The 26,618-nt window shown below is 40.5% G+C and overlaps 1 protein-coding gene across 1 annotated transcript; it reads right to left on the bottom strand.

The window, feature by feature from the left end:
* Positions 1 to 1,654: 1,654 nt before the first annotated feature.
* Positions 1,655 to 24,619, bottom strand: LOC139310155 (C-type lectin domain family 2 member D-like). The gene is made up of 4 exons (XM_070934316.1): positions 24,601 to 24,619; positions 12,099 to 12,298; positions 4,368 to 4,465; positions 1,655 to 1,790 (listed from the first exon to the last, which is right to left on the bottom strand). The coding sequence occupies exons 1-4, from the start codon at positions 24,617 to 24,619 to the stop codon at positions 1,655 to 1,657; spliced, it is 453 nt and encodes a 150-aa protein (XP_070790417.1).
* Positions 24,620 to 26,618: the final 1,999 nt, after the last annotated feature.

The following is a 26,618-nucleotide window of genomic DNA, read 5'->3' as shown; positions in this document are numbered from 1 at the left end:
ACATATAATAAAAGTCATTATTTAAAAAAATAAATTCACAAGGCTTTTAAGTAGATGTCAATAGCAGCAGTGCACCCACATCACAATCTCACTGATTCCCTAGGATCTCCTGGTGTGATGTCATAACCAGGATTTGAGGGACTTCCAGAAAACCAACAGGGCTGGAGCTAATTTCATGGGGTGGGGGGGGGGAGAAGGAATGTCCCATAAAGAGAGTCTTAGGGTAGAGAAGGCCTCTAAGGCAGGGGTGGGCAAATACAGCCTCTTTATGACCTATGGACTTCAACTCCCAGAATTCCTGAGTCAGCTTGGCTGTCTCAGGAATTCTGGGAGTTGAAGTCCACAGGTTGTAAAAGGGCCACAGTTGCCCACCCCTGCTCTAAGGGTAGATCCCTAGCAAGATGCCTTCTCTGCCAGAGCTGATGCGATGGGAAGATGAAACTGGGGACCGATAGTTGCTCAGATAACCCAGTCCCATGCCATGAAGGATTTTAAAGATTAAAATCAGCACCTTGAATTAGACCCAGAAGCAAACTGGCAACCAATGCAACTTGGGAAGCAGAGGTGTAACAATATAATGCTGAAATCAATAAAGAGGTCTTATAAGAGCCATGGTGGCACAGTGGTTAGAATGCAGTATTGCAGGCTACTTCTGCTGACTGCCGGCTGGCAGCAGTTCGGCAGTTCGAGTCTCACCAGGCTCAAGGTTGACTCAGCCCTCCATCCTTCCGAGGTTGGTAAAATGAGGACCCAGATTGTTGGGGGGCAATAGGCTGATTCTGTAAACCGTTTAGAGAGGTCTATAAAGCACTGTGAAGCGGTATATAAGTCTAAGTGCTATTGCTACTGCTATCCAGAGTTTATTTTGGATACATCCAGAGTTTCTCAACCTTTTCTACACCACGGATCCTATTTAAATACTTTTTATGGCCAAGACTTAAGATTTAAATCATAACATTTTTCAAGTCTTTAGGGATCCCCTGTGTCAATACTGCCAGTCCCCAAGGGTCCGCGGACCACAGGTTGAGAACCACTGGTCTAAACTATATGGAGATGTAAACAGTTTAGACTAGTAAACAATGTAGAAATGTAAACAGTATAAAGGAATAATAATAATATTAGTGCAACAGCAGAAACACAGACTATATTATGCAGAAGAAAATCCAGAGGAAATAAGCAACTGATTAAACAACTGAAGCATCTTCTACCTATCCCAACCCAGGGCCTGAGAAGAGTTTCTTTCAATACCCTGTTTCCCCCAAAATAAGACATCCCCTGATAATAAGCCCAATCAGGCTTTTGAGTGCATGGCAATAAGGCCGAGCACTTATTTCAGAGTTCAAAAAATATATAAGACAGGATCTTATTTTTGGGGAAACACAATACAGTCAAAGGGGAAGAGGGGGAATCTCTGTCCCCTCTATTTCATACCACCACCCTGATTCCAGCGGCTGTTATCTGTTCAAAAAGGACATCCTAAGATTTGACCGCTGACCAGCAAGAGCCAAGGAAAACCATATCCCCAGCAGATATGCTAGGTTTACAGTGTGCAAAGGCAGAAATAATTTCCCCTTCTCTGGAAATAAGGCCCATCTGTTACTTTAGCCAATATTAGGAGATAATTCCAGTTGAGTGGATTGGAAGCAATATGACTTCAAACTATCTTTGGACTTGTGAATTCGTCAGGTTTGCTGCATATCCAGTGATGGAGGGTTTGGCACCTGGAACAGCTTGCTTTCCCTTCGTCATTCAGGAAGGCACAGTGCCCTCCATCACCGAGGACCTCCCACCTGCAACACAAGGGCAACGAGAGTGAAAAGCTGTGTCCCCCATTGGCATCTAACCATGCCATCAACTTGCCCTAGCAACATCTCTTTTCTGCCATGTCCCCATAGCCTTGTTTTCCTCTCGCCCCCACCTGTAAGAGAGGCTTTATTCGCCCTTAACTGACTTAATTTGGTGTCCTAATTTGATTCTGTATTCTAACAATCTCCAAGAGCAGTCATAAGGTGCATAAGATTTACTTCACAATTTGGTAGAAAGTCAGGCAACCACAGTGATTTGGATTGGAGAGGTAGCAATGGAGGCCCCAAATTTCATGCCAGTATAGTTTTTTTGCTGAGTCAAGAATGAGCAAATCTTAACTCATCAACAGGTGAGCAAAGAAACAAAGTTGAGTGGGTGATAAGAAGATAGCAATGGATTCATATGGGCTAGTCTGGCAGTAACCAACGTGGTGTTTCCCAGCAACTTTGATCTATAACTCATTCTGTGCTCAGAGCTGATGGGAACTGGAGTCCATCTGGAGGCCATAAATTTGCTATTAATATATTATATATTATAATTTGCTCCTAATTTAAATAGGAGAATTTTAGAACTGGAAGGACATGATCTTCATACGGGGTGGCATGCCTTCATATGGAACACCAGAAATAAGAAACATTCACATTCATATTTTTATAGACATACATGATTAGTGCTGATATGTCTATTCTCTTCCTGAGCACAAATTTTGATCTAGGACTCCAAGTGTAAGGGGTATGCATAAGAGCACCAGCGTGCCTACCGTCCCTAATTTTTTATTCATATCCATTTCATGTATTCAAAATCATGTTTATACTTTTATCTGTTATCGTATATATGCTTGATAAATTAATTAATTAATTAATTTAGAAAGCAGCCATATTGGGGCATTCTTCTTCTTTATGTATTTATCTGTTAGACTTATATCCCAGCTTTTTGTTAAGAACTGATACATTGTTTTTCCCCTTATGTTCAGTCCTGTCTGATTCTTGAAGATTGCCTGGACAACGTTTGGCTAAGTTTTTCAGAATTGGTTTGCCATTGCTTCCTTCATAAGAATGAGAGAAAGTGACCAGCCCAAGTGACTAGCTGGCTTTGTACCCAATGGAAGACTAATAGAATACTGTATTTTTCAGAGTATAAGATGCATGTTTCCCACCCCTAAAAGAGGGTGAAAATTTGGGTGTGTCTGATACATCAAATTATGATGTATCAGATTATGGGATATTTTTAAAATTTAGCCAAATTGTTTAATCTGTTTTAATCTATTTTAAATTTTGTATTTCTGTGTTTTATCTTTTGGCTGTTCACCGCCCTGAGTCCTTCGGGAGAAGGGCGGTATAGAAATCTAATAAAATAAAATAAATAAATAAATCAAATGTAGCCCCACCCAGCCTCTGAAACCTCTGAGGTTTCAGAAGCTGAAAAAGCCTCTTTAAGGGAGGTTTCAGAGGCTGAAAAAAAGGCTCAGAGGCTGAAAAAAGGCTCTTAAAGGAAGGTTTCAGAGGCTGGAAAAAAAGCAAGGCACAGAGCTCACAACCAATGAACCTGTTGCTAAAATTCACCTCTGGGAACAGTTGATTGGAGGTATTCCGGGAGGCCGATTCACCCGCCAATCAGCTTTTTTCTTATTTTCCTCCCAGAAAACTAAGGTGCATCTTATAATCCGGTGCATTTTACAGTCTGAAAAATATGGTAGATAGAATTCTTTATTTATTGGCCAAGTGTGATTGGACACAGAAGGAATTTGTCTTTGCTCTCGGTGCTCTCAGTGTACATAAGGAGAATAAAATACATTCATCAAGAATAAAAAGATACAGCATGGACTCCTGTCTATGGAGATTCTCAATCATCCAGGTCATGGCTACCCCAGAGGTCATTTTCAAAAGTCAACTGGACTTCTTGGACCCAGAAGAGAAGAGGCTTCATTGGATGAAAAGCGAAATGTTTTCAAGGAAAAAACCAAGAAGTCCAATTGCCTTTTGAAAAGCACCTTTGGAATGACAAAGGTTTTTGTCTCCTGGTTTCTAGCCTGCTGCCTTAATTGCTACACCAAACTGGCGCTCAGAGGTACCCCTCTAACATACGAGGCAAATAGGGCTGAGCGAAGATCTGGCCCAAAGGGATCACCAAGGGATCTTCCATGGTTCAGAGGGGACATTAATCTGGGTCTCTGCTCTCTTAGTGGGACAACTTTACCACAGATCACACTGGCTCTGGGATTGAGAAAGAAGGACCGGCCCATAATCCCCAGATACCTTTTGTGGCTGAGAGGAGGGCCTAACCTGGGTTTCTCAAGTCCAACAGCTTAATCACTACACCACATTGGCTTGCCTCCACTCTCCATATTCCCTAGTTTTAGACACAAAGTTGGGATTTATGAAAATGTGCCCTGCATTTGTGCTCAATGCAAGAAACAGGATGGCACTGGATGATGAATAAACCGCACGCCACTTCTTCTCAGCATTTGGCTGGTGTAATTTATCTAATTAATTTATTTAATTTACATGGCGACCATTTCATCACTCCTCAACTGAAGACATAAGAGAGAAAGGATGACGCACGTTGAAACATTTCCGTTGATCCATTTCCAGGGTTGATTCGGGTCTCGTTGGAGGCCAATCCAGTGGGAAGTGGTGCCTTTGTAACGCTGCACAAAATCCTTTGGAGGGAATAAATGGCAAACATCAAATCACTCTGAAACGTTTAAAGACTCTGATTATACATTTGTTTTAACCTTTATCTCATGAGACACCTGCCTCATGGCCGCGGCACCAGCACATCGCTCAACCTCCTGCTCTGCTATGACCGTGAGCAAGCAGAAGTAGTGGGCCAGTGGCCATGTGGGCTCCTGCAGGGATGACATCCAGCAGGTTCTGACAGGTTCTGGAGAACCGGTAGTGGAAATTTTGAGCAGTTCGGAGAACCAGCAAATACCACCTCTAGCTGGCCACAGAGTGAGGTGGGAATGGAGATTTTGCAGTATCTGTCAGATGTAAATGCCTTATTCTCTAATGTGTAAATAATGTATATATGGAACATCAGGGGTTAACTTATTACTTGAGCTTTAATGTATTCATAATTTACCACTCCCATTCCTGGCTCCGCCCCTTGTATATAAAAGGAGCCATCCTCCCCATTTTCCTTGCTTCTATCTTGAATATTCAGCGAATATAGAATGCCTATTATGATTAAAGAGAATTATATTTAAACCTATAACTTCTATTATCTTTATTGAGTCTGATCCTGAAAATATTGCAACAAGCTGGTAGCAGAGGATGGTTAATTGACTCAATAAGTAATTAAAAATGTCCAAGAAAGATAGGCCCAACACCAGGGCCTACAGCAAAGAAATAGAAACTGATCAAGAGATGATCAACGAATCCACTAATGCGATTTCAAGAGAATCCGAAGAATACACCACTGAAGAAGAAGAACTGATGAGTGAAAATAACGACCAGGAAGAAATCGAGATAGAAAATAACGAACTCAGGTCAGAAATATTAAAAATACTAAAAAGCCAAAAGAATGATGAAAGCCTCATCGCGGACCTCCAGGAGATGCTGAGGAACAGCGGAGCAGCGAGAGAGAAAAACATCATTAAAGAAAAACCCAAAGATCAAAAAACTGTGAGTGAAATGACTACTGAGAAAATAGTTGTAAAAAAGAAAAGATGTGACCCCGCGCGAAATTTTGAACGGCAGCCATCTTGGTTTCAACGAACTTCAAAAGAGAGTGAAGCAGAGCCAATCAAAACGCTCAGTTCAAAATTTCTGGCGCGAAAAACGCTATCAGACGAAGAAAGTGAAAAAGAAGTCTCAAACTCTTCAGATGAACCAAAATCAGAAAGTGAAGACGATTTAACAAAGTCTCAAGTAGAGTCAGCAATGAAAACACTTTTTGCTGCTTTTGGACCAAGATTGAAAATTTCTAAGACATCAACGAAGAAGCAAGCAATCAAACCGACAACTCAAGACCTGCACGCTCCCATCCTGACTTCGAAAACGACGACACCCGAGCCCAGAGAGCCATGCCGATTCCGTCCTACACCGCAGACAGAATCGAGTGCCAGCACACACAAGAGAAAGAGAAGAACCGCCGCCATCACCAAAGCCCCAAAAACCGAGCCAGAGACCGACTCATCTGAAGAGGAGCGGATCGAGAGAGCTGAAATGGAGAGAACCTTCCACAACGGCGCCAAAGAAGAAATGAGCAACGCGCATGTGCAAAACTACGTAGACGGCCCCGAAAGACTTGAACTGGCCAGAGAACCGCGCAGACTCGTTACAAGCATCCCAATGCCGTTCTGTAATTTCCTGCACTTGAGAGACCACGGACTGCCTCAGGTTGTAAGTAATGGACAAAATAATGTGGGGAACTTACCCAGTGACTTCCCAAAACTTAGAGTTGATGGCATTAATTTACAAGAGTGGTACCAACAGCTTCAGGTTATTTTTATGAAAGAAAATTTACTATTCTTTATAACTAGTCCTCCAAGAAGACCTTGGACTTTAAAAATAGACTGTTTACATCATAGAGCATTTTTCATAATAATTTCTAGCGTGTCTCCTGCAATGTATCATAGCATCAAACCAAACCTAACTGTATCAGAAATAATTCAATGCATGTTTAATCTATTTCACAGCGATAGCGTAGCCACAACCACAAGAATGTCTAAGGATTTCTTTTCTTCTAGAGTGAAACCAGGGGTTTCTATAAGTGAACATTTGATAAATCTAAACAAAATAAGAGCTGAGCTGCAATTGAGGGGGGAAGTGATTTCAGATCAAACTATGAAAAGTGTTATTATCAATTCACTTGATCCATCATGGGATAACTTTATGTCACACTTAGATACCATTAATTTGGGATATTTATCAATAGAAAGTCTATCTAACAAATTGATAGCAGAAGACAATTCAAGAAAAAATCGTTCCAGTAACCAAACAGAACACAAATCTTTTAGGAAAGTAGTCTTTCAAGATAAATATAATGAGGCCTTTAGATGCCACAATTGTGGATCCAGGGAACACAGTAGAAGAGACTGTCCCAAAGTCCCAAGGGAGAGACATAGGCCAGAATATAGGAGCAAATACAATTACAGACAATCTTCCACAGATAGACACAAATATAGAAGTCCACCAAACTACAGAGAAAGTAGAGGGGGTAGAGAAAATTCAAAAGAGAGAAAATCTGGGTCACTAAATGGGCTAAATAAACAAGACAGCACCAAAACACAACAAGATGAGAACAATAATTGGCTTATTGATTCTGGTGCAACAAATCACACCACTAATAACAAAAGTATATTATCTTCATTTACAGAAGATAAGTTTGTGATAAAGGTAGCTAATCAAGAAAAGGTTCAAGTATTAGGCAGAGGAAATGTGACCTTGCCTGGTTTAGGGAAAATAGAGGGGGTATTATTAATCCCAGAAATACCTCACAACATACTAAGTGCTATAAAACTAAGCAGAGAATCTGACATCAATATAGTTTTCTCAAAGGGGAAAGCAACTGTAGAAAAGAACAAAACAAATGTAGGCACTGTGATGATAAAAGGGGGTCTACCCTATCTGATAACCAAAGAAAGATGGTTACATAACATTGATTCAAATATGGGAGATTGTATTGAAGCAGATGATGAAAATGTCAGTAACAGTGACAATGATGAATGTAAAATAACTCATGATAACAAAAATACACACAATGAGAAGAAACCAAAAATAGGTAAACCAATTCATGATGAGTGTGCTCATATCTTACATAGGAAGCTAGGACATGCAAGCTTTCCTGTAGTACAAAAAATGACTGAACACGCAGAAGGTGTAAAAATAAAAAATTGTGAAAATTATTTAGAATGCTCAGTATGTAAATCCACCAAACTAAAAACCAGTCCTAGACCAAAAAAATCTAACAGATCAACTAACAATATTTTTGATTTGGTACATATGGACTTAGTTGGTCCATTAACTCCATCAATTACCTATAGAAAACGTTACTTCCTAACAATAGTGGATGATTACAGTCGCTATGGTTTTGTTTACACATTAAAGCACAAGGATGAAACCTTTCAGAAATTTAAGGAATTCTACAAACGCATAGAAACACAACATAATATCAGAATAAAACAAATTATGACAGATAGGGGATGTGAATTCATGTCTAAAGAATTCTCCCAATGGTTAAAGGATAGAGGGATGCTACATTTCACGTCCAATCCATTTTCTGCCTTTCAAAATGGGATTGCAGAGAGAAAGAACTCCACACTACAAACCATGATTAGATGCACATTAGAGGATGCTGGTTTAGGCAAACAATTTTGGTCAGAAGCCTTACATTATTCAAATTACACTCAAAATAGAACATGGTCCAGTATTGTGAATAAGACACCATATGAGGTGATGTACAATAGAAAACCTAAATTAGCACACATGCACATATTTGGAGTTACTGCAGACGTGCACATACCTAAACAATTGAGGAGAAAGGGAGAAAACGTATCCAGGAGATTAAGATTCATGGGATACGAAACTGGAACCAAAGGGTACAGATTCATCGATAATAATAACAAATTTATAGTATCCAGAACAGCTGTGTTTCATGAGCAGGCCAATTGGTCTAAGTTGCACCTTAATGAAATTTTTCCTAATAAAAGCAAAGATAATATATCTTGCGAGGAAGGAACAACAGAAAATCAAAATATTAACAAAAGTAAGAACAAAACCAAAACTTGGACAAATAGTCAGCATAAAATAAAGACTGACACATTAACAAAAAAGGAAGCCAGATATTTGCATGACAACCATAGCAAACCTGAAAGAAATATTAGAAATAATAGAAACCAAATACCAAATAAATACAAAGATTATATTATGCATATGGATGGAGAACAAATAACACCTAATACATATGAGGAAGTATTGAAACTTCCCCGTGAAGAAAGAGAAAAATGGGAATTAGCTATGGAAAAAGAAATGAAAAGTTTACAAGGATTAAATGTATTCACACCTGCGATCGCACCTAAGGATAAAACAATTATAGGTACCAGGTGGATTTATAAAATTAAGAATTTAGAAGGAGGTAATACCTTATACAAGGCCAGACTAGTTGCACAAGGTTATGCACAAAAATATCCAGAAGACTATACTGACACATATTCACCCACAGTGAGAACAGAGAGTGTCAAAACAGCTCTTGTAGTAGCATCTGCACTCAATCTAGACGTGTTTCAATATGACATACAGACTGCATACTTACATGCAAAATTAGATAAGGAAATATATGTAAGAGCACCACACAGTCAATACACTAATAAGAACGAAATTTGGTTACTAAATAAGAGTCTGTACGGATTGAAGCAATCTGGCAAAAGATGGTACGATTGTTTGGTAAAAGTACTAAAGACCATGGATTTCAACGCCACCACTGCTGATAACTGTTTCTTTGTAAAAAAGAGTAATGATCATATTGAATTTGTATTAATTTATGTGGATGATATTTTATATATTGGAAAGCATAAAGAGAGCAGGGAAATCTTTGTAAATAAGTTAAACGAACACTTCTCATTGAAATCACTAGGTAGAGTGAATAAATACCTTGGTGTACAAATTAACAAAACAAAAAGGGGATTCAAACTTACTCAGAAAGATAAAATCATTGAACTCCTAAACAAATGTAACTTAAATAATACCAAAACATGTGACACACCTATGCAAACTGATTTTCTTAGAAACAATGATGAATCTTCCCCTGAGTTTAAAGACAACACATTTTACAGATCAGTTATAGGTTCACTCCTTTATATATCTAATTGGACTAGGCCAGATATTGCATTACCTCTCAATTTATTGTCAAGATATGTTAGCAAACCAACCTTGTATCATTGGGAAGCTGTCAAAAGAATTTTAAGATATCTGAAAAGTACATTAGATTTTTGTTTAATATTGGAACCCAATAATGACAAAGAACCAAAAATTACTTGTTATGCTGATGCAGATTGGGCTGGTGATACATCATGCAGAAAGAGTACCTCTGGTTATGTTTTTCTATTGAACGATTGTCCAGTTTACTGGTATACTGGTAAACAAGAACTGGTAGCCACCTCTACCACAGAAGCAGAATATGTTTGCTTGTCTAAAGCTGCAAATAACCTTGTATGGTTCAATGATTTGATCACAGATGTTTGGAAGAAACCTACTTTACCATTTATTATGCATGAAGATAATAAAGCGGCCATTGAAATTTCTAGATCCGATGCAATTGGACAAAGGTCCAGGCATATTGATATAAAATTTAAGCACGTGAGACAACTATCTCAAGACGGATTCATCAAAGCAATACATTGTGATACTTCTGAACAATTAGCTGACATATTAACAAAACCCTTACCTTCTAAACAACACAAATATTTAACTTCTAAATTATATGTATTATATTGTCCTGAATCTGAATGTAACTGGTGTTGTATAACGAACCGGCATTTAGAGGGGGATTTGTCAGATGTAAATGCCTTATTCTCTAATGTGTAAATAATGTATATATGGAACATCAGGGGTTAACTTATTACTTGAGCTTTAATGTATTCATAATTTACCACTCCCATTCCTGGCTCCGCCCCTTGTATATAAAAGGAGCCATCCTCCCCATTTTCCTTGCTTCTATCTTGAATATTCAGCGAATATAGAATGCCTATTATGATTAAAGAGAATTATATTTAAACCTATAACTTCTATTATCTTTATTGAGTCTGATCCTGAAAATATTGCAACAGTATCCTTCCCCTGGAGTGGAGTGGGAATGGAGATTTTGCAGTATCCTTCCCTGGAGTGGGGAGGGAATGAGGATTTTGCAGTATCCTTCCCCAGGAGTGGAGAGGGAATGGGGATTTTGCAGTATCCTTTCCCTGGAGTGGGGTGGGAATGGAGATTTTGCAGTATCCTTCCCCTGCCACACCCACCAAGCTGCACCACACCATGCCCACCAAGCCACACCCACAGAACCGGTAGTAAATTTTTTTGGATTTCACCATTGGGCTCCTGCTACACATGGTTGTTGCCGCTGCCGCTATGAGGCAGTTGTCGGAGTCTGGATGGCCTAGCTGTGGTGGCCCTGAGGTAAGCTGGTGCGGGGCACATGGGGCGGCTCCACCCCCCCAGCCTCACCTCATGGCCGCGGCACTGCAAGCGACCAGATGGAATGGGCAGGTGTCCAGCTGCTCAGGCTCTTAAGTAGGGCTTATTTTGGGGAGGTAGGGTTTATATTAGGTGCACATGTAAAACATGCTAGGTCTTATTTTAGGGATAGGTCTTATTTTTGGGGAAAGGCATTACATAGTCGTAGGAGATCATACAAGCATACAGAAACTGGCTCTTCCACAACAATCCTTGAAGGCAGGTGGGAGATTTGCTCCAAGTCACTAGCTCAGGGTGGACTTGAGTTTGGATCTCACAGCTCTCTATTCAGAATACCTTGACCCACTACTTGACCCTGGAAAATTAAGGAATTGGTATGTGTGGGCCTGACACGAAAACAGAACCATCCTCTCTTAATAATACAATAGGACAGTGATGGCTAACCTTTTTGCCATCGCGTGCCAGGAGAGGGGGGGGGCGGGGGAGGGTCGCGCGCACATGCCCACGCGCATGTGTGCACAACCCCCTCCCTCCTCCCCCCCCGCTCCTGGCACATGATGTCCTGGTAGGCCCGTTTTTCTTTCTTACCTGGTTCCAGATCCTCTCTGTGTATCTGGGAAGGGCGAAAACAGCCTTTCCCACTCCCTTGGAGGCCCTATGGAGGCTGAAAGGGCCCATTTCCCAACTCTTGGTGGGACAGGAAGTGACATTTTTTGCTGTCCCCAGCCTCCAGAACCTCTCTAGGAGTCTCTAGGAGCCTCTCTAGGAGTCTCTAGGAGCCTCTCTAGGAGTCTCTGGAGGCTGGAGACAGGAAAAAACGTCACTTCCTGTCCCACCGGGAGTGGGGAAATGGACCCTTTTAGCCTCTGTAGGGCCTCCAAGGGAGTGGGAAAGGCTGTTTTTGCCTTTCCCAGATACACAGAGAGGATCTGGAGCCAGGTAAGAAAGAAAAACGGGCCTTCCCCCCCCGCCCCTCCAGAGGCAGGAAACAGCCTGTTTCCCTACTTCTGGTGGGCCCAGAAGGCCCGAAAATCAGCTGGCCGGCGCGCGCATGCGCCCCAGAGCTGAGCTGGCATGCCCACTGATATGGCTCCGCGTGCCACCTGTGGCATGCGTGCCATAGGTTCGCCATCACGGCAATAGGATATTTTCACCTCTTACCATTTCTTCCTTTTCAATAATGGCCAGCGAGGCATTGTAGAAAGAGCAAAAGTCTCGACTAGCAGACCAGGTTTCTTCTTTATCTGAGAAGTAGAAGCACTTCATCTGGTGCCCAATCCAGTCAGCCAAGCATGGGCGTCTCCTTGCCAATAGCATCTTACAGTCGTCTGGGTTTAAGGTCGGCTTATTTACCGATGATACTGAGGGGAAAAAGAGATCATCATCTAATAAACACTCTCCTCAGTTAATCAGTCACAAATGGGAATGGGGAATACAGCTAGTCCTCAATATATAACTGTTACAAAGCCTGGAATTTCTGATATAAGTCATAACGGCGAATGTGGTGGTCATCAATCAAACATGGTGTCGTAAAGCGAATCCATTTTCCTTAATGAGTGTTTTTTTTTTTTAACCAGAAACAATGTGAGGATTGGTTTCCAGCAAAAAAAAACCCTTTGTAAATTGTAGTCATGTAACTGCTGGACATTGCAAACGGATGCAAATACAGGCCAACTGCCGAGTGCCCAAAATGCAATCAGGAGACCTTGGGGGGGCAGGGGGGAGCAGCCATCATAACTTCAAATCTGAATCCTACTTTAGCCCTTGGAAGGTCTGTCATAACTTCAAATTGTTGCTAAGCAACCGGTCATAATTCGAAGACTCCCTGCAATAAAGAAAAGCTGTAGATCTGCACTTCTAGAGGAGAAATGGCCAGGCTTTCATTGGCTAAGGAGCAGATTGATCTTTTGCAGCAGGGGATTAAAAGTTGAAACAGGTGATAAGATGGTGGAAAACTACGGATCATGTTTCATATATGGAAAAGGGAGGATCTTCTTTCTCTGTTTCTGTCTCCTTTGGAATGGAGAGACAGAGGATTTTTTTTTTAGATAAGGTCTTGCACTTCCTGTTTCAGAATTGTGGTTTTGGCAATGACAACATTCTCAGCCTCTGTGAACTGCAAGCACACAAGCACACTGTAACACTGGATCTGGATGGGGCCTGTCAATCTCTTGTTCTCCCCTCTGAGCCTTCTTCAACGGGCTGCTGTTGGGCAAATGAAATAAGGGAGGGGGAGACCCCATGCATTGATTTATCTGTTAGATTTATTTGCTCCTTTTCCTTTATGTAGTCTTGGTTATATTTCTCTGCACAATAACCCTGTGATGAACCCAGGGGTGGGCTGCTGGGGGTTCGCAGGGGTTCAGGAGAATCTCTAGCTAAGATTCTGTGCAGTTCGGAGAACCCTCAAATCCCACTCCTAGGCTGGTCCTGCCCATCCTGCCCCACCCCTCCCAGGAGTCCCCACGTGGCCTGTTTTGGATGTAGGTAAGTGCAGGGTGCGCATGGAGGCTCAGGGAGGGCAAAAAATGGGCCTACTGGAAGTTTGGGAAGGCTGAAAACGGGCCTGTTTCCAGCCTCCAGAGGGCCTCTGGAGCTTGGGGAGGCCATTTTCTCCCTCCTGGAGGCTTGAGGAAAGCCTCCGGAGCCCGGGGAGGGCAAAAATGCCCCCCCTGCCATGGTGCAGGAGGCCTACTAGGCCACGTCCACCATGACCACGCCCTGCAACTGGGCAGAGAACCCCTTGGTAAAATTTTTGAAGCCCACTCCTGGATGAATGCATGTATTAGCGGAAGCAGTATGTTCCATCCCATAATTAGGTAGACCAGGTTGCTGAGATAGACCTGTCTCACTGGAAAAAATACTTACTCTCTCCCCTGGTACAGCCAACAAAGCGAGGAGAGCCCGTGGCTTAGAGGTTAATACATCTACCTTGTCAGATGTAAATGCCTTGTTCTCTAATGTGTAAATAATGTATATATGGAACATCAGGGGTTAACTTATTCTTTGGACTTTAATGTATTCATAATTTACCACTCCCATTCCTGGCTCCACCCCTTGTATATATAAGGAGCCACCCTCACCTTTTTGCTTTGCTTCTATCTTGAATATTCAGCGAATATAGAATGCCTACTATGATTAAAGAGAAATATATTTAAACCTCTAACTCCTATTATCTTTATTGAGTCTGATCCTAAAAATATTGCAACAAGCTGGTAGCAGAGGATGGTTAATTGACTCAATAAGTAATTAAAAATGTCCAAGAAAGATAGGCCCAACACCAGGGCCTACAGCAAAGAAATAGAAACTGATCAAGAGATGATCAACGAATCCACTAACGCGATTTCGAGAGAATCCGAAGAATACACCACTGAAGAAGAAGAACTGATGAGTGAAAATAATGACCAGGAAGAAATCAAAATAGAAAATAACGAACTCAGATCAGAGATATTAAAGATATTAAAAAGCCAGAAAAATGATGAAAGCCTCATCGCGGACCTCCAGGAGATGCTGAGAAACAGCGGAGCAGCGAGAGAGAAAAACGTCATTAAAGAAAAACCCAAAGATCAAAAAACTGTGAGTGAAATGACTACTGAGAAAATCGTTGTAAAAAAGAAAAGATATGATCCCGCGCGAAATTTTGAATGGCAGCCATCTTGGTTTCAACGAACTTCAAAAGAGAGTGAAACAGAGCCAATCAAAACGCTCAGTTCAAAATTTCTGGCGCGAAAAACGCTATCAGACGAAGAAAGTGAAAAAGAAGTCTCAAACTCTTCAGATGAATCAAAATCAGAAAGTGAAGACGATTTAACAAAATCTCAAGTAAAGTCAGCAATGAAAACGCTTTTTGCTGCTTTTGGGCCAAGATTGAAAATTTCCAAGACATCAACGAAGAAGCAAGAAATCAAACCAACAACTCAAGACCTGCACGCTCCCATTCTGACTTCGAAAGCGACGACACCCGAGCCCAGAGAGCCATGCCGATTCCGTCCTACACCGCAGACAGGATCGAGTGCCAACGCACACAAAAGAAAGAAAAGAACCGTCGCCACCATCAGAACCCCAAAAACCGAGCCAGAGACCGACTCATCTGAAGAGGAGCGGATCGAGAGAGCTGAAATGCAGAGAACCTTCCACGACGACGCCAAGGAAGAAATGAGCAACGCGCATGTGCAAAACTACGCAGACGGCCCTAAAAGACTTGAACTGGCCAGAGAACCGCGCAGACTCGTTGCAAGCATCCCAATGCCGTTCTGTAATTTCCTGCACTTGAGAGACCACGGACTGCCTCAGGTTGTAAGTAATGGACAAAATAATGTGGGGAACTTACCCAGTGACTTCCCAAAACTTAGAGTTGATGGCATTAATTTACAAGAGTGGTATCAACAGCTTCAGGTTGTTTTTATGAAAGAAAATTTACTATTCTTTATAACTAGTCCTCCAAGAAGACCTTGGACTTTAAATATAGATTGTTTACATCATAGAGCATTTTTCATAATAATATCTAGCGTGTCTCCTGCAATGTATCATAGCATCAAACCAAACCTAACTGTATCAGAAATAATTCAATGCATGTTTAATCTATTTCACAGCGATAGCATAGCTACAACTACAAGAATGTCTAAGGATTTCTTTTCTTCTAGAGTGAAACCAGGGGTTTCTATAAGTGAGCATTTGATAAATCTAAACAAAATAAGAGCTGAGCTGCAATTAAGGGGGGAAGTGATCTCAGATCAAACAATGAAAAGTGTTATTATCAATTCACTTGACCCATCATGGGATAGCTTTATGTCACACTTAGATACCATTAATTTGGGATATTTATCCATAGAAAGTCTATCTAACAAATTGATAGCAGAAGACAATTCAAGAAAAAATCGTTCCAGTAACCAAACAGAACACAAACCTTTTAGGAAAGTAGTCTTTCAAGATAAATATAATGAGGCCTTTAGATGCCACAATTGTGGATCCAGGGAACACAGTAGAAGAGACTGCCCCAAAGTCTCAAGAGAGAGACATAGGCCAGAATATAGGAGCAAATATAATTACAGACAGTCCTCCACAGATAGACACAAATATAGAAGTCCACCAAATTACAGAGAAAGTAGAGGGGGTAGAGAAAATTCAAAAGAGAGAAAATCTGGGTCACTAAATGGACTAAATAAACAAGACAGCACCAGAACACAACAAGATGAGAACAATAATTGGCTTATTGATTCTGGTGCAACAAACCACACCACTAACAACAAAAGTATATTATCTTCATTTAAAGAAGATAAGTTTGTGATAAAGGTAGCTAATCAAGAAAAAGTTCAAGTATTAGGCAGAGGAAATGTAACCTTGCCTGGTTTAGGGAAAATAGAGGGGGTATTATTAATTCCAGAAATACCTCACAACATACTGAGTGCTATAAAACTAAGCAGAGAATCTGACATCAATATAGTTTTCTCAAAGGGGAAAGCAACTATAGAGAAGAACAAAACAAATGTAGGCACTGTGATGATAAAAGGAGGTCTACCCTATCTGATAACTAAAGAAAGATGGTTACATAACATTGATTCAAATATGGAAGGTTGTAGTGAAGCAGATGATGAAAATGTCAGTAACAGTGACAATGATGAATGTAAAATAACCCATGATCACAAAAATACACACAATGAGAAGAAACCAAAAATAGGTAAACCAATTCATGATGAGTGTGCTCACATCTTACATAGGAAGTTAGGACATGCAAGCTTTCCTGTAGTACAAAAAATGACTGAACACGCAGAAGGTGTCAAAATAAAAAATTGTGAAAATTATTTGGAATGCTCAGTATGTAAATCCACCAAACTAAAAACCAGTCCCAGACCAAAAAAATCTAACAGATCAACTAACAATATTTTTGATTTAGTACATATGGACTTAGTTGGTCCATTAACTCCATCAATTACCTATAGAAAACGTTACTTTCTAACAATAGTGGATGATTACAGTCGCTATGGTTTTGTTTACACATTAAAGCACAAGGATGAAACATTTCAGAAATTTAAGGAATTCTACAAACGCATAGAAACACAACATAATATCAGAATAAAACAAATTATGACAGATAGGGGATGTGAATTCATGTCTAAAGAATTCTCCCAATGGTCAAAGGATAGAGGAATGCTACATTTCACGTCCAATCCATTTTCTGCATTTCAAAATGGAATTGCAGAGAGAAAGAATTCCACACTACAAACCATGATTAGATGCACATTAGAGGATGCTGGTTTAGGCAAACAATTTTGGTCAGAAGCCTTACATTATTCAAATTACACTCAAAATAGAACTTGGTCCAGTATTGTGAATAAGACACCATATGAGGTGATGTACAATAGGAAACCTAAATTAGCACACATGCACATATTTGGAGTCACTGCAGACGTACACATACCTAAACAGTTGAGGAGAAAGGGAGAAAACGTATCCAGAAGATTAAGATTCATGGGATACGAAACTGGAACCAAAGGGTACAGATTCATTGATAATAATAACAAATTTATAGTATCCAGAACAGCTGTGTTCCATGAGCAGGCCAATTGGTCTAAATTGCACCTTAATGAAATATTCCCAAATAAATGCAAAGATACGATATCTTGCGAGGAAGAAACAACAGAAAATCAAAATACTAACAAAAATAAGAACAAAACCAAAACTTGGACAAATAGTCAGCATAAAATAAAGACAGACACATTAACAAAAAAGGAAGCTAGATATTTGCATGACAACCATAGCAAGCCTGGAAGAACTATTAGAAACAATAGAAACCAAATACCAAATAAATACAGAGATTACATAATGCATATGGATGGAGAACAAATAACACCTAATACATATGAGGAAGTATTGAAACTTCCCCGTGAAGAAAGAGAAAAATGGGAACTAGCTATGGAAAAAGAGATGGAAAGTTTGCAAGGATTAAATGTATTCACACCTGCGATCGCACCTAAGGATAAAACAATTATAGGTACCAGGTGGATTTATAAAATTAAGAACTTAGAAGGAGGCAATACCTTATACAAGGCTAGACTAGTTGCACAAGGTTATGCACAGAAATATCCAGAAGACTATACTGACACATATTCACCCACAGTGAGAACAGAGAGTGTCAAAACAGCTCTTGTAATAGCATCTGCACTCAATCTGGACGTATTTCAATATGACATACAGACTGCGTATTTACACGCAAAATTAGATAAGGAAATATATGTAAGAGCACCACACAGCCAATACACTAATAAGAACGAAATTTGGTTATTAAATAAGAGTCTGTACGGATTAAAGCAATCTGGCAAAAGATGGTACGATTGCTTGGTAAAGGTACTTAAGACCATGGATTTCAACGCCACCACTGCTGATAACTGTTTCTTTGTAAAAAAGAGTAATGATCATATTGAATTTGTATTAATTTATGTGGATGATATTTTATATATTGGAAAACATAAAGAGAGCAGGGAAATCTTTGTAAATAAGTTAAACGAACATTTCTCCTTAAAATCTCTAGGTAAAGTGAATAAATACCTTGGTGTACAAATTAACAAAACTAGAAGGGGATTCAAACTTACTCAGAAAGATAAAATCATTGAACTTCTAAACAAGTGTAACTTAAATAATGCCAAAACCTGTGACACCCCTATGCAAACTGATTTTCTTAGAAACACTGATGAATCTTCCCCTGAGTTTAAAGACAACACATTTTACAGATCAGTTATAGGTTCACTCCTTTATATATCTAATTGGACCAGGCCAGATATTGCATTACCTCTCAATTTATTGTCAAGATATGTTAGCAAACCAACCATGTATCATTGGGAAGCTGTCAAAAGAATTTTAAGATATCTGAAAAGTACATTAGATTTTTGTTTAGTATTAGAACCTAATAATGACAAAGAACCAAAAATTACTTGTTATGCTGATGCAGATTGGGCTGGTGATACAACATGCAGAAAGAGTACCTCTGGTTATGTTTTTCTATTGAATGATTGTCCAGTTTACTGGTATACTGGTAAACAAGAACTGGTAGCCACTTCTACCACAGAAGCGGAATATGTTTGTTTGTCCAAAGCTGCAAATAACCTTGTATGGTTCAACGATTTGATCACAGATGTTTGGAAAAAACCTACTTTACCATTTATTATGCATGAAGACAATAAAGCGGCCATTGAAATATCCAGATCCGATGCAATTGGACAAAGGTCCAGGCATATTGATATAAAATTTAAGCACGTGAGACAACTATCTCAAGATGGATTCATCAAAGCAATACACTGTGACACTTCTGAACAATTAGCTGACATATTAACGAAGCCTTTGCCTTCTAAACAACACAAATATTTAACTTCTAAATTATATGTATTATATTGTCCTGAATCTGAATGTAATTGGTGTTGTATAACGAACCGGCATTTAGAGGGGGATTTGTCAGATGTAAATGCCTTGTTCTCTAATGTGTAAATAATGTATATATGGAACATCAGGGGTTAACTTATTCTTTGGACTTTAATGTATTCATAATTTACCACTCCCATTCCTGGCTCCACCCCTTGTATATATAAGGAGCCACCCTCACCTTTTTGCTTTGCTTCTATCTTGAATATTCAGCGAATATAGAATGCCTACTATGATTAAAGAGAAATATATTTAAACCTCTAACTCCTATTATCTTTATTGAGTCTGATCCTAAAAATATTGCAACATACCTAATATGCAAGTAGCGCGGGTTCGAATCCCAGAAGGGTATGGCTAGCTTAGCTGATGAGAGCTAAATAGCTTGAAATAGATCTACATTAGTATCCCTTTATTTCTTTGTCAGTAAAACATAAATTCAATACAAAAATAGTTTGTCGCAAAATCGACTGCCTGCGAAAGCTCCTGGATTGGGCCTGAAAGGTGAAAGTGGAAGCAGCATACTCCATCCAGGGGTGAAATGCTCCCAATTCGGACTGGATCGCCCGATCCAGTAGCGATGGTGGCGGGTGGTTCAGAGAACCGGTAGCAAAAATCATTGCAACCCCCCCCCGCCCCATGCCCAGCTGAGCCGCACGATCATCAGAGGCTTTTTTTTTTTTAACTTTTAAAAGCATTTTTTCTACAACCTCTTCCGACGAAAAAATGCTTTTAAAAGTAAAAAAAAAAGCCTCTGATGATCACGCAACTCAGCTGGGATCGTCAGAGGCTTTTCAAAGCATTTTTTTCTGCAACCTCTTGGCTGAAGAGATGGCAAAAAAAATGCTTTGAAAAGTCTCTGACGATCCCAGCTGAGTTGCCTGATCGGCAGAGGCTTTTCAAAGCATTAGAAAAAAATGCTTTGAAAAGTTAAAAAAAAAAAAGTTGGCCACACCCACCCAGTCACATTATACCCCCCCCCATCAAGCCATGCCCACAGAACCGGTAATAACAAATTTTACATTTCACCCTTGGCTCCGTCCCATTATTGGGTAGAACAGGTTGCCCTAATAGACTGGTCTCACTGGAAAAAACACTTAATAAGCCTGTGAGGTAGGCTGGGCTGAGAGAGAAGGCAAAAGGCCCAAAACCATCCAAGGAGCTTTTGTGGCTGAGGGAGGATTACAACCTGGGTCTCCCCAGAGCCAGTCCAACCCCCTTCACTAACCTGGCTGCTGCTATCCCCCCAGAAAGGGGGAAAAATAGAACAGAAATGCAAAAAAACCCACACCCCCACCTCTCACTAGAAATGAAAGCATTATCTAGCTCGCAATGTTAGAGTTTGGATGACTTACCAATGCAAAATACAAGAACAGCAGAAGCCACAGCAGAAACAACAGCGGTGACAACATGACCACGGTAGGCAACGAAAGCGTTTCCCATGTTTGAATCTCTGTGTTTCTATAAATTATCTAGAAAAGAGAAGAAAAACCAAATCTTAAACCCAGGAGGATTCCAATGACAGATTGAGAGGAAGCTGTGGCACAGAAGTAAGAAATTCCAATTCATTTATACCAGGAGGAGGAGTTAGAATCAGTTTTCTTGTCCAATCATCTTCTTTTCTTCTCTTGGGTAAACAGTTCATAGTGTAACTATCTGTGTTCTCAGGATCACCTCAGTAATGCTAATGCTATTGGTTCCTGCAGTCTGCAATGATCTCTCTGGAAATGCATTCATACTCCGACACCATTCGAAGAATGAACTAAATTGCATAGCTAAAAGTCTGTAGCACCACTGAGGTGATCCTGAGGACTGTGGTGGGATTCAGCCGGTTCGGTGAACCGGTAATTATGGCCAGCTGCTGGGCCCGCCCACCTGCCCCGAGGCTATCCTATCTTATAAAATCGCTGTGTTTTTGACGCAGCATGCATGTGTGTAAGGCGCGCGCACGAAGCTATCCCGTCCTATACAATCGCTGTGTTTTTGATGCAGTGAGCATGTACGCCAGTAGTGGATTGCCCCCGGTTCGCACCGGTTCTATAGAACTGGTAGTAAAACCGGCGGGAGGCTCCACCACTGATCCCAACGTCACTAAAACGCTTCTGCACATGTGCAGAGGAGCATGCATGACCCCGCTGCGAACCGGTAGTAAAGGTAAGTAGAACCCACCCCTGATGTGCGCAAGGCACGCGTGGACACATTTTAGATTCTGGGCGAACCGGTTGTTAAATTATGTGAAGCCCACCTCTGCTGAGGACACAAATAAATCTGCAAGTGGTTCAACACCCTCTAAAAGAATGCAAATGTCCAGCTGTCTACAACGAGTATAAATCCTTCCATTCCCCTCCATCTTGTCAGAGCTGAAGAAGCTTCTTGAATGAGAAGCAAAACGCCTTCAAAGAAAAATCAAAAAGTCCAGTTGCCTCTTGAAAAAAAGCACCTTTGGGACAACCATGACCTGGACGACTGAGAATCTCCACAGACATCGGAACACACTTGATAAAGAACACTGTAAGAGCCTTGGTGGCGCAGCAGACTAAAGTGCTGTTAAGTAGCACCAGCTGCCTGCAATTACTGCAAGTTCAAATCTCACCAGGCTCAAGGTTGACTCAGCCTTCCATCCTTCCGAGGTAGGTAAAATGAGGACCCGGATTGTGGGGGCAATAAGCTGACTTTGTATAAAAAAGAACACCACTTAGGGGGGCCCAAAAGCCCTACTAAGCAGGTATATACAAAAGTATGAAGACTATTGCTTAATGCATTGTAAGCCACCCTGAGTCTCCGGAGAAGGGTGGCATATAAATCGAACCAATAAATAAATAAATAAATAAATAAATAAATAAATAAATAAATAAATAAATAAGAGAGACATTATAGCTAAATAAACAGGAATAGTTGTTTGGCTTTCTAAGACGCTTGCCCTGTTTGATTCTCGCTTGTGTCTTTTCTACACTTCTCTAATGCATAGGATGTGGTTGCACAGGAAAGTACCTAGAAATTTATTTCATGAAGACCATCACTAGAAAAATAAGCTAATGTGATATTTTTGTATCCTAAGATATAAAAATAGAAATCTTTTGGCATCTTGAAGTAACAGTAACAGAGTTGGAAGGGTCCTTGGAAACTAGGGAGCAGACCTTAAAGCAAACTTCAATTTAGGGATGATTCAATATATAGTAATTCCCTTTCACATATTGAATGGCACACTATCTGTGGTTTTCTGTGCCCAAACTCTTCAGTGCATCGATCCTTTCATGAACTTGTCCATCAACCTCCAAACATTTATTGCATGAAAATAATTTAATAAATACCATAATCATCTATTAAATAAAAATAAAATTACATTAAACTATCTATTAAAGAATAGAATTATGGATCATAAGAATCATAATCATAGCCATCATGCTATTCATAAAGATAGCATCAGAGTTGAAAAGCATTTTAATGTTTTGTATGTCCTTCCTTCAAATCTTTCCACTAACACTTATGTGAACTATTCTTGGGTTAAAGTGATGATCCCATCATGAGCTATTCTAGAATGGATTCGAACTGAGATTTCTCACCCAGAATTCAGCATCTGAACCATTACTCCATGCTAATTCTCATTAGTTACCCTTGTGAGGCCACGATCTGGATTTTAAAATGTGATCTTGGTTTTTAGTATATTAGGTGAACATTTAAGTTTAAGTATAAAAGCAAAATTGAAAAGTCGGCAATTCAGTGGTTCGAATCCCTAGTGCCGTGTAATGGGGTGAGCTCTCCTTACTTGTCCCAGCTTCTGCCAACCTAGCAGTTCGAAAGCACGTAAAAAATGTAAGTAGAAAAATAGGGACCACCTTTGATGGGAAGGTAACAGCGTTCCGTGTGCCTTTGGCGTTTAGTTGTGCTGGCCACATGACCACGGAGACGCCTTTGGACAGCGCTGGCTCTTCAGCTTTGAAACGGAGATGAGCACCGCCCCCTAGAGTCGGGAATGACTAGCACATATGTGCGAGGGGAACCTTTACCTTTACCTATAAAAGCAACAAAGATGATTAGTGGACTGGAGGCTTAAACATATAAAGAACAGTTGCTGGAATTGATATGTCTAGTTTAACGAAAAGAAGGACTAGGGGTGACATGATAGCAGTCTTCCAATATCTCAAGGGTTGCCACAAAGAAAAGGGAGTCAAGCTATTCTCCAAAGAACCTGAGGGCAGGACAAGAAGCAATGGGTGGAAACTAATCATGGAGGTTTTTAAGAAAAGATTGGACAACCATTTATTTGTTTGTTTGTTTGTTTGTTTGTTTGTTTGTTTGTTCGATTTATATGCCGCCCTTCTCCGGAAACTCAGGGCGGCTTACAATGCGTTAAGCAATAGCCTTCATACTTTTGTATATACCTGCTTAGTAGGGCTTTTGGCCCCCCCAAGCAGTGTTCTTTTTTTAATACAAAGTCAGCTTATTGCCCCCACAATCCGGGTCCTCATTTTACCTACCTCGGAAGGATGGAAGGCTGAGTCAACCTTGAGCCTGGTGAGATTTGAACTCGCAGTAATTGCAGGCAGCTGGCAGCTAAGTGCTACTTTAACAGCACTTTAGTCTGCTGTGCCACCAAGGCTCTTGTCTGAAATGGTATAGGGTTTCCTGCCTAAGCAGGTGGTTGGACTAGAAGACCTCCGAGGCCTCTTCCCACTCAGTTATTCTAATTTAACTGTTCTCTTTGTCATCAGAACTTAAGAGCTACACAGATAGTCCTCTCTTAATGACTGCCCTTGTTCAAAGTTGCAACAGCAGTGGAAAAAGTAACCATATGACTAGATCTTGCACTTGTGACCATTGCAGTATCTCCATGTTCATGTGGACAAGAATTGGGTGCTTCACAACTAAGGTGTGTTTACAACCGTTACAGTGTCCCATGGACACATGATCGCCATTGGTGTGCTTCACACAGCTGGCTTCCGACAAGCAAAGCCAACGGAGCAGTCAGCAGTAAAATTGAAAGTGGAAGTCATGTGATTTCGCACTTAATGATCGTGTGTTATTTGCATAACCACTGCAGCAGAACTGATGTCATAAATCCGTTTGCAGACACGTGATGTCTCATTTATTGACCGTGTCCCTTAGCAATGAGACACCAACCCCAATTACGGTCATTAAGCGAGGACTACCTGTAGAATGAAATAATAATATAACGTAGAACGTTAAGCAATATGTCTTCGTCTGCCATATCTATATGATCAGTTACTTAGCTATTTCGGAATTTATAACTCACCTTCATTCACAAGAACCATTTAAGCTGTTTACAATCCTGCATAACATGCATTTAAAGTTCATGTGAGAAGAATCCTAAGCATGGTATTCAGTCATGCTGCTTGAGGCATCCATTAGTTATAATATTAGCACTTGTCTCATTTTAGCTTAATGTGAATGGTGTGCTCTCAACTTACGAGGTCATTCACTCACATACTCACACCCCTGGAAAATTGCCATACTCAAACCAATTTCAACTGAAGACTGTGGCACAAGCAGCTCTTTAAAATACACAGAGACCTAGTGAATTTAAAATAACGACAAACTTTTACTGATTATAAAGTATATCTGCTTGCTCTTACACACACAAACACACACATACATACCAGTGGTGGGTTTCAAATTGTTTTACTGCCGGTTCTGTGGGTGTGGCTTGGTGGGCGTGGCAGGCTTGGTGGGCGTGGCTTGGTGGATGTGGCAGGGGAAGGATACTGTAAAATCTCCATTCCTTCCCCACTGCAGGGGAAGGTTATTGCAAAATCACCATTTTCTCCTGATCAGCTGGGACTTGGGAGGCGGAGAATAGATGGGGGTGGGGCCAGTCAGAATTTTTACTATCGGTTCTCTGAACTACTCAAAATTTCCACTGCTGGTTCTCCAGAATTGGTCAGAACCTGCTGAAACCCACCTCTGATACATATACACACACACACACTTACCCAGGGTCCACAACTAGGCTGCCAGGCATTAGCCAGAGGGGCAGAAGCAGCCAACTCTGGATCCAGAAATGACTCAAAGAGTGGGCAGGATTCAGGACCTCTTTTATCCCTGAAAGTCCTTGTTTTTTTGATGAAAGGGGTGGGGGTGGGGGGTAGGCTTGCCATGTGCTCAGGTCCAACTTTTGTCCTTTTGTTTCTTTAATGACCTGGTTCCTTTCCATGAGGTAGCTTTTCCTGGCTTTTGTCTGCTCCGTTTACGTGCCTTCACCACTTTTAGGAATGGTGGTTTATGTGAGGCCTAGTCTCACAGAACAAGGCTCATAGTGAAGGGAAACAATAATAAGGATATAATAAATAATACTAGAATATGATATACTGTTATACTAGATTCTGTAACCATTAGGTTCCTGTAATACATATATGCCTTTGTATTTGTATCACATATATTATTCCTTTCTATTTGTATCTCCTGTTACAAACAAATTGTCATGAAGCCTCTGAAATGTATCTGGTATTTGTCAAACGTATGTCCCTGCCATTTGACCTGAACTCATATCAATCTCTTTCTGTGCCATCTAAAAGCATGGTACATATCTCAGTTGAAACCACAGCCATCAACAAAGGGATAATTTACACCTCAGTCCTAATTTATGCTTAATCTGGATAAGATCTGGTCTTCCAGAGCCAGGGGCTAAGTAGCCAATTAAGTAAACAAAGAAATGCTTAAGATAAGACTAATTGGAAGTTTAGATTCCTTTGCAGGGCAACAAGGAATACACAAACCTAAATTAGGAGGCCAGAATTGGGTACTAAGCTGACGTCTCTGAGGGTATAAAAGGACGCTATACCTTCCCCAAGGTGTGGCTATCTCCTCGCATGCATTGTATCTGTATGTTCTGGATATAGTTCCACCCAGTATTTTGTTTTTGGCCATAAATAAAATCTGGTTTTTTTTTGTAAGCCTCGTCTTGAGTCTCTCTCTCTTTGGCATTCTGGTGACTCAAGTGTATTTTGGGACCTTACAATAGGAAGTGGTGTTCTTTATGCAGTTAGGAAATTCCCCATAAGAACTGTAGAAAGTTAGTACCCACCCCTCTCTGAGAAGAATGAAATATTCTAGGAAATATTAAAAAGGCAGAATATTTTACCTCCCTGGATGAGAAAAGGAGAAACGTGCTCTTGGAAAGCAGCTCTCACCTTTGTTAATAGCCCCAGAAAGACTGAGCCATCTTATCTACAAGACAAAAGACCTTCAGCTCCAGGGTGATAGGAATTGCCCAAAGCCCCTTCATTACATCACCCAGCAAGATTTAATCAAGTC

Source organism: Pituophis catenifer, unplaced genomic scaffold (assembly GCF_029215685.1).
Source record: "Pituophis catenifer annectens isolate HBS135680 unplaced genomic scaffold, rPitCat1.0.hap2 SCAF_2, whole genome shotgun sequence".
Taxonomy (NCBI): domain Eukaryota; kingdom Metazoa; phylum Chordata; class Lepidosauria; order Squamata; family Colubridae; genus Pituophis; species Pituophis catenifer.
Note: the sequence above shows the minus strand (reverse complement) of the source record. Positions and strands in the feature narration are given on the sequence as shown.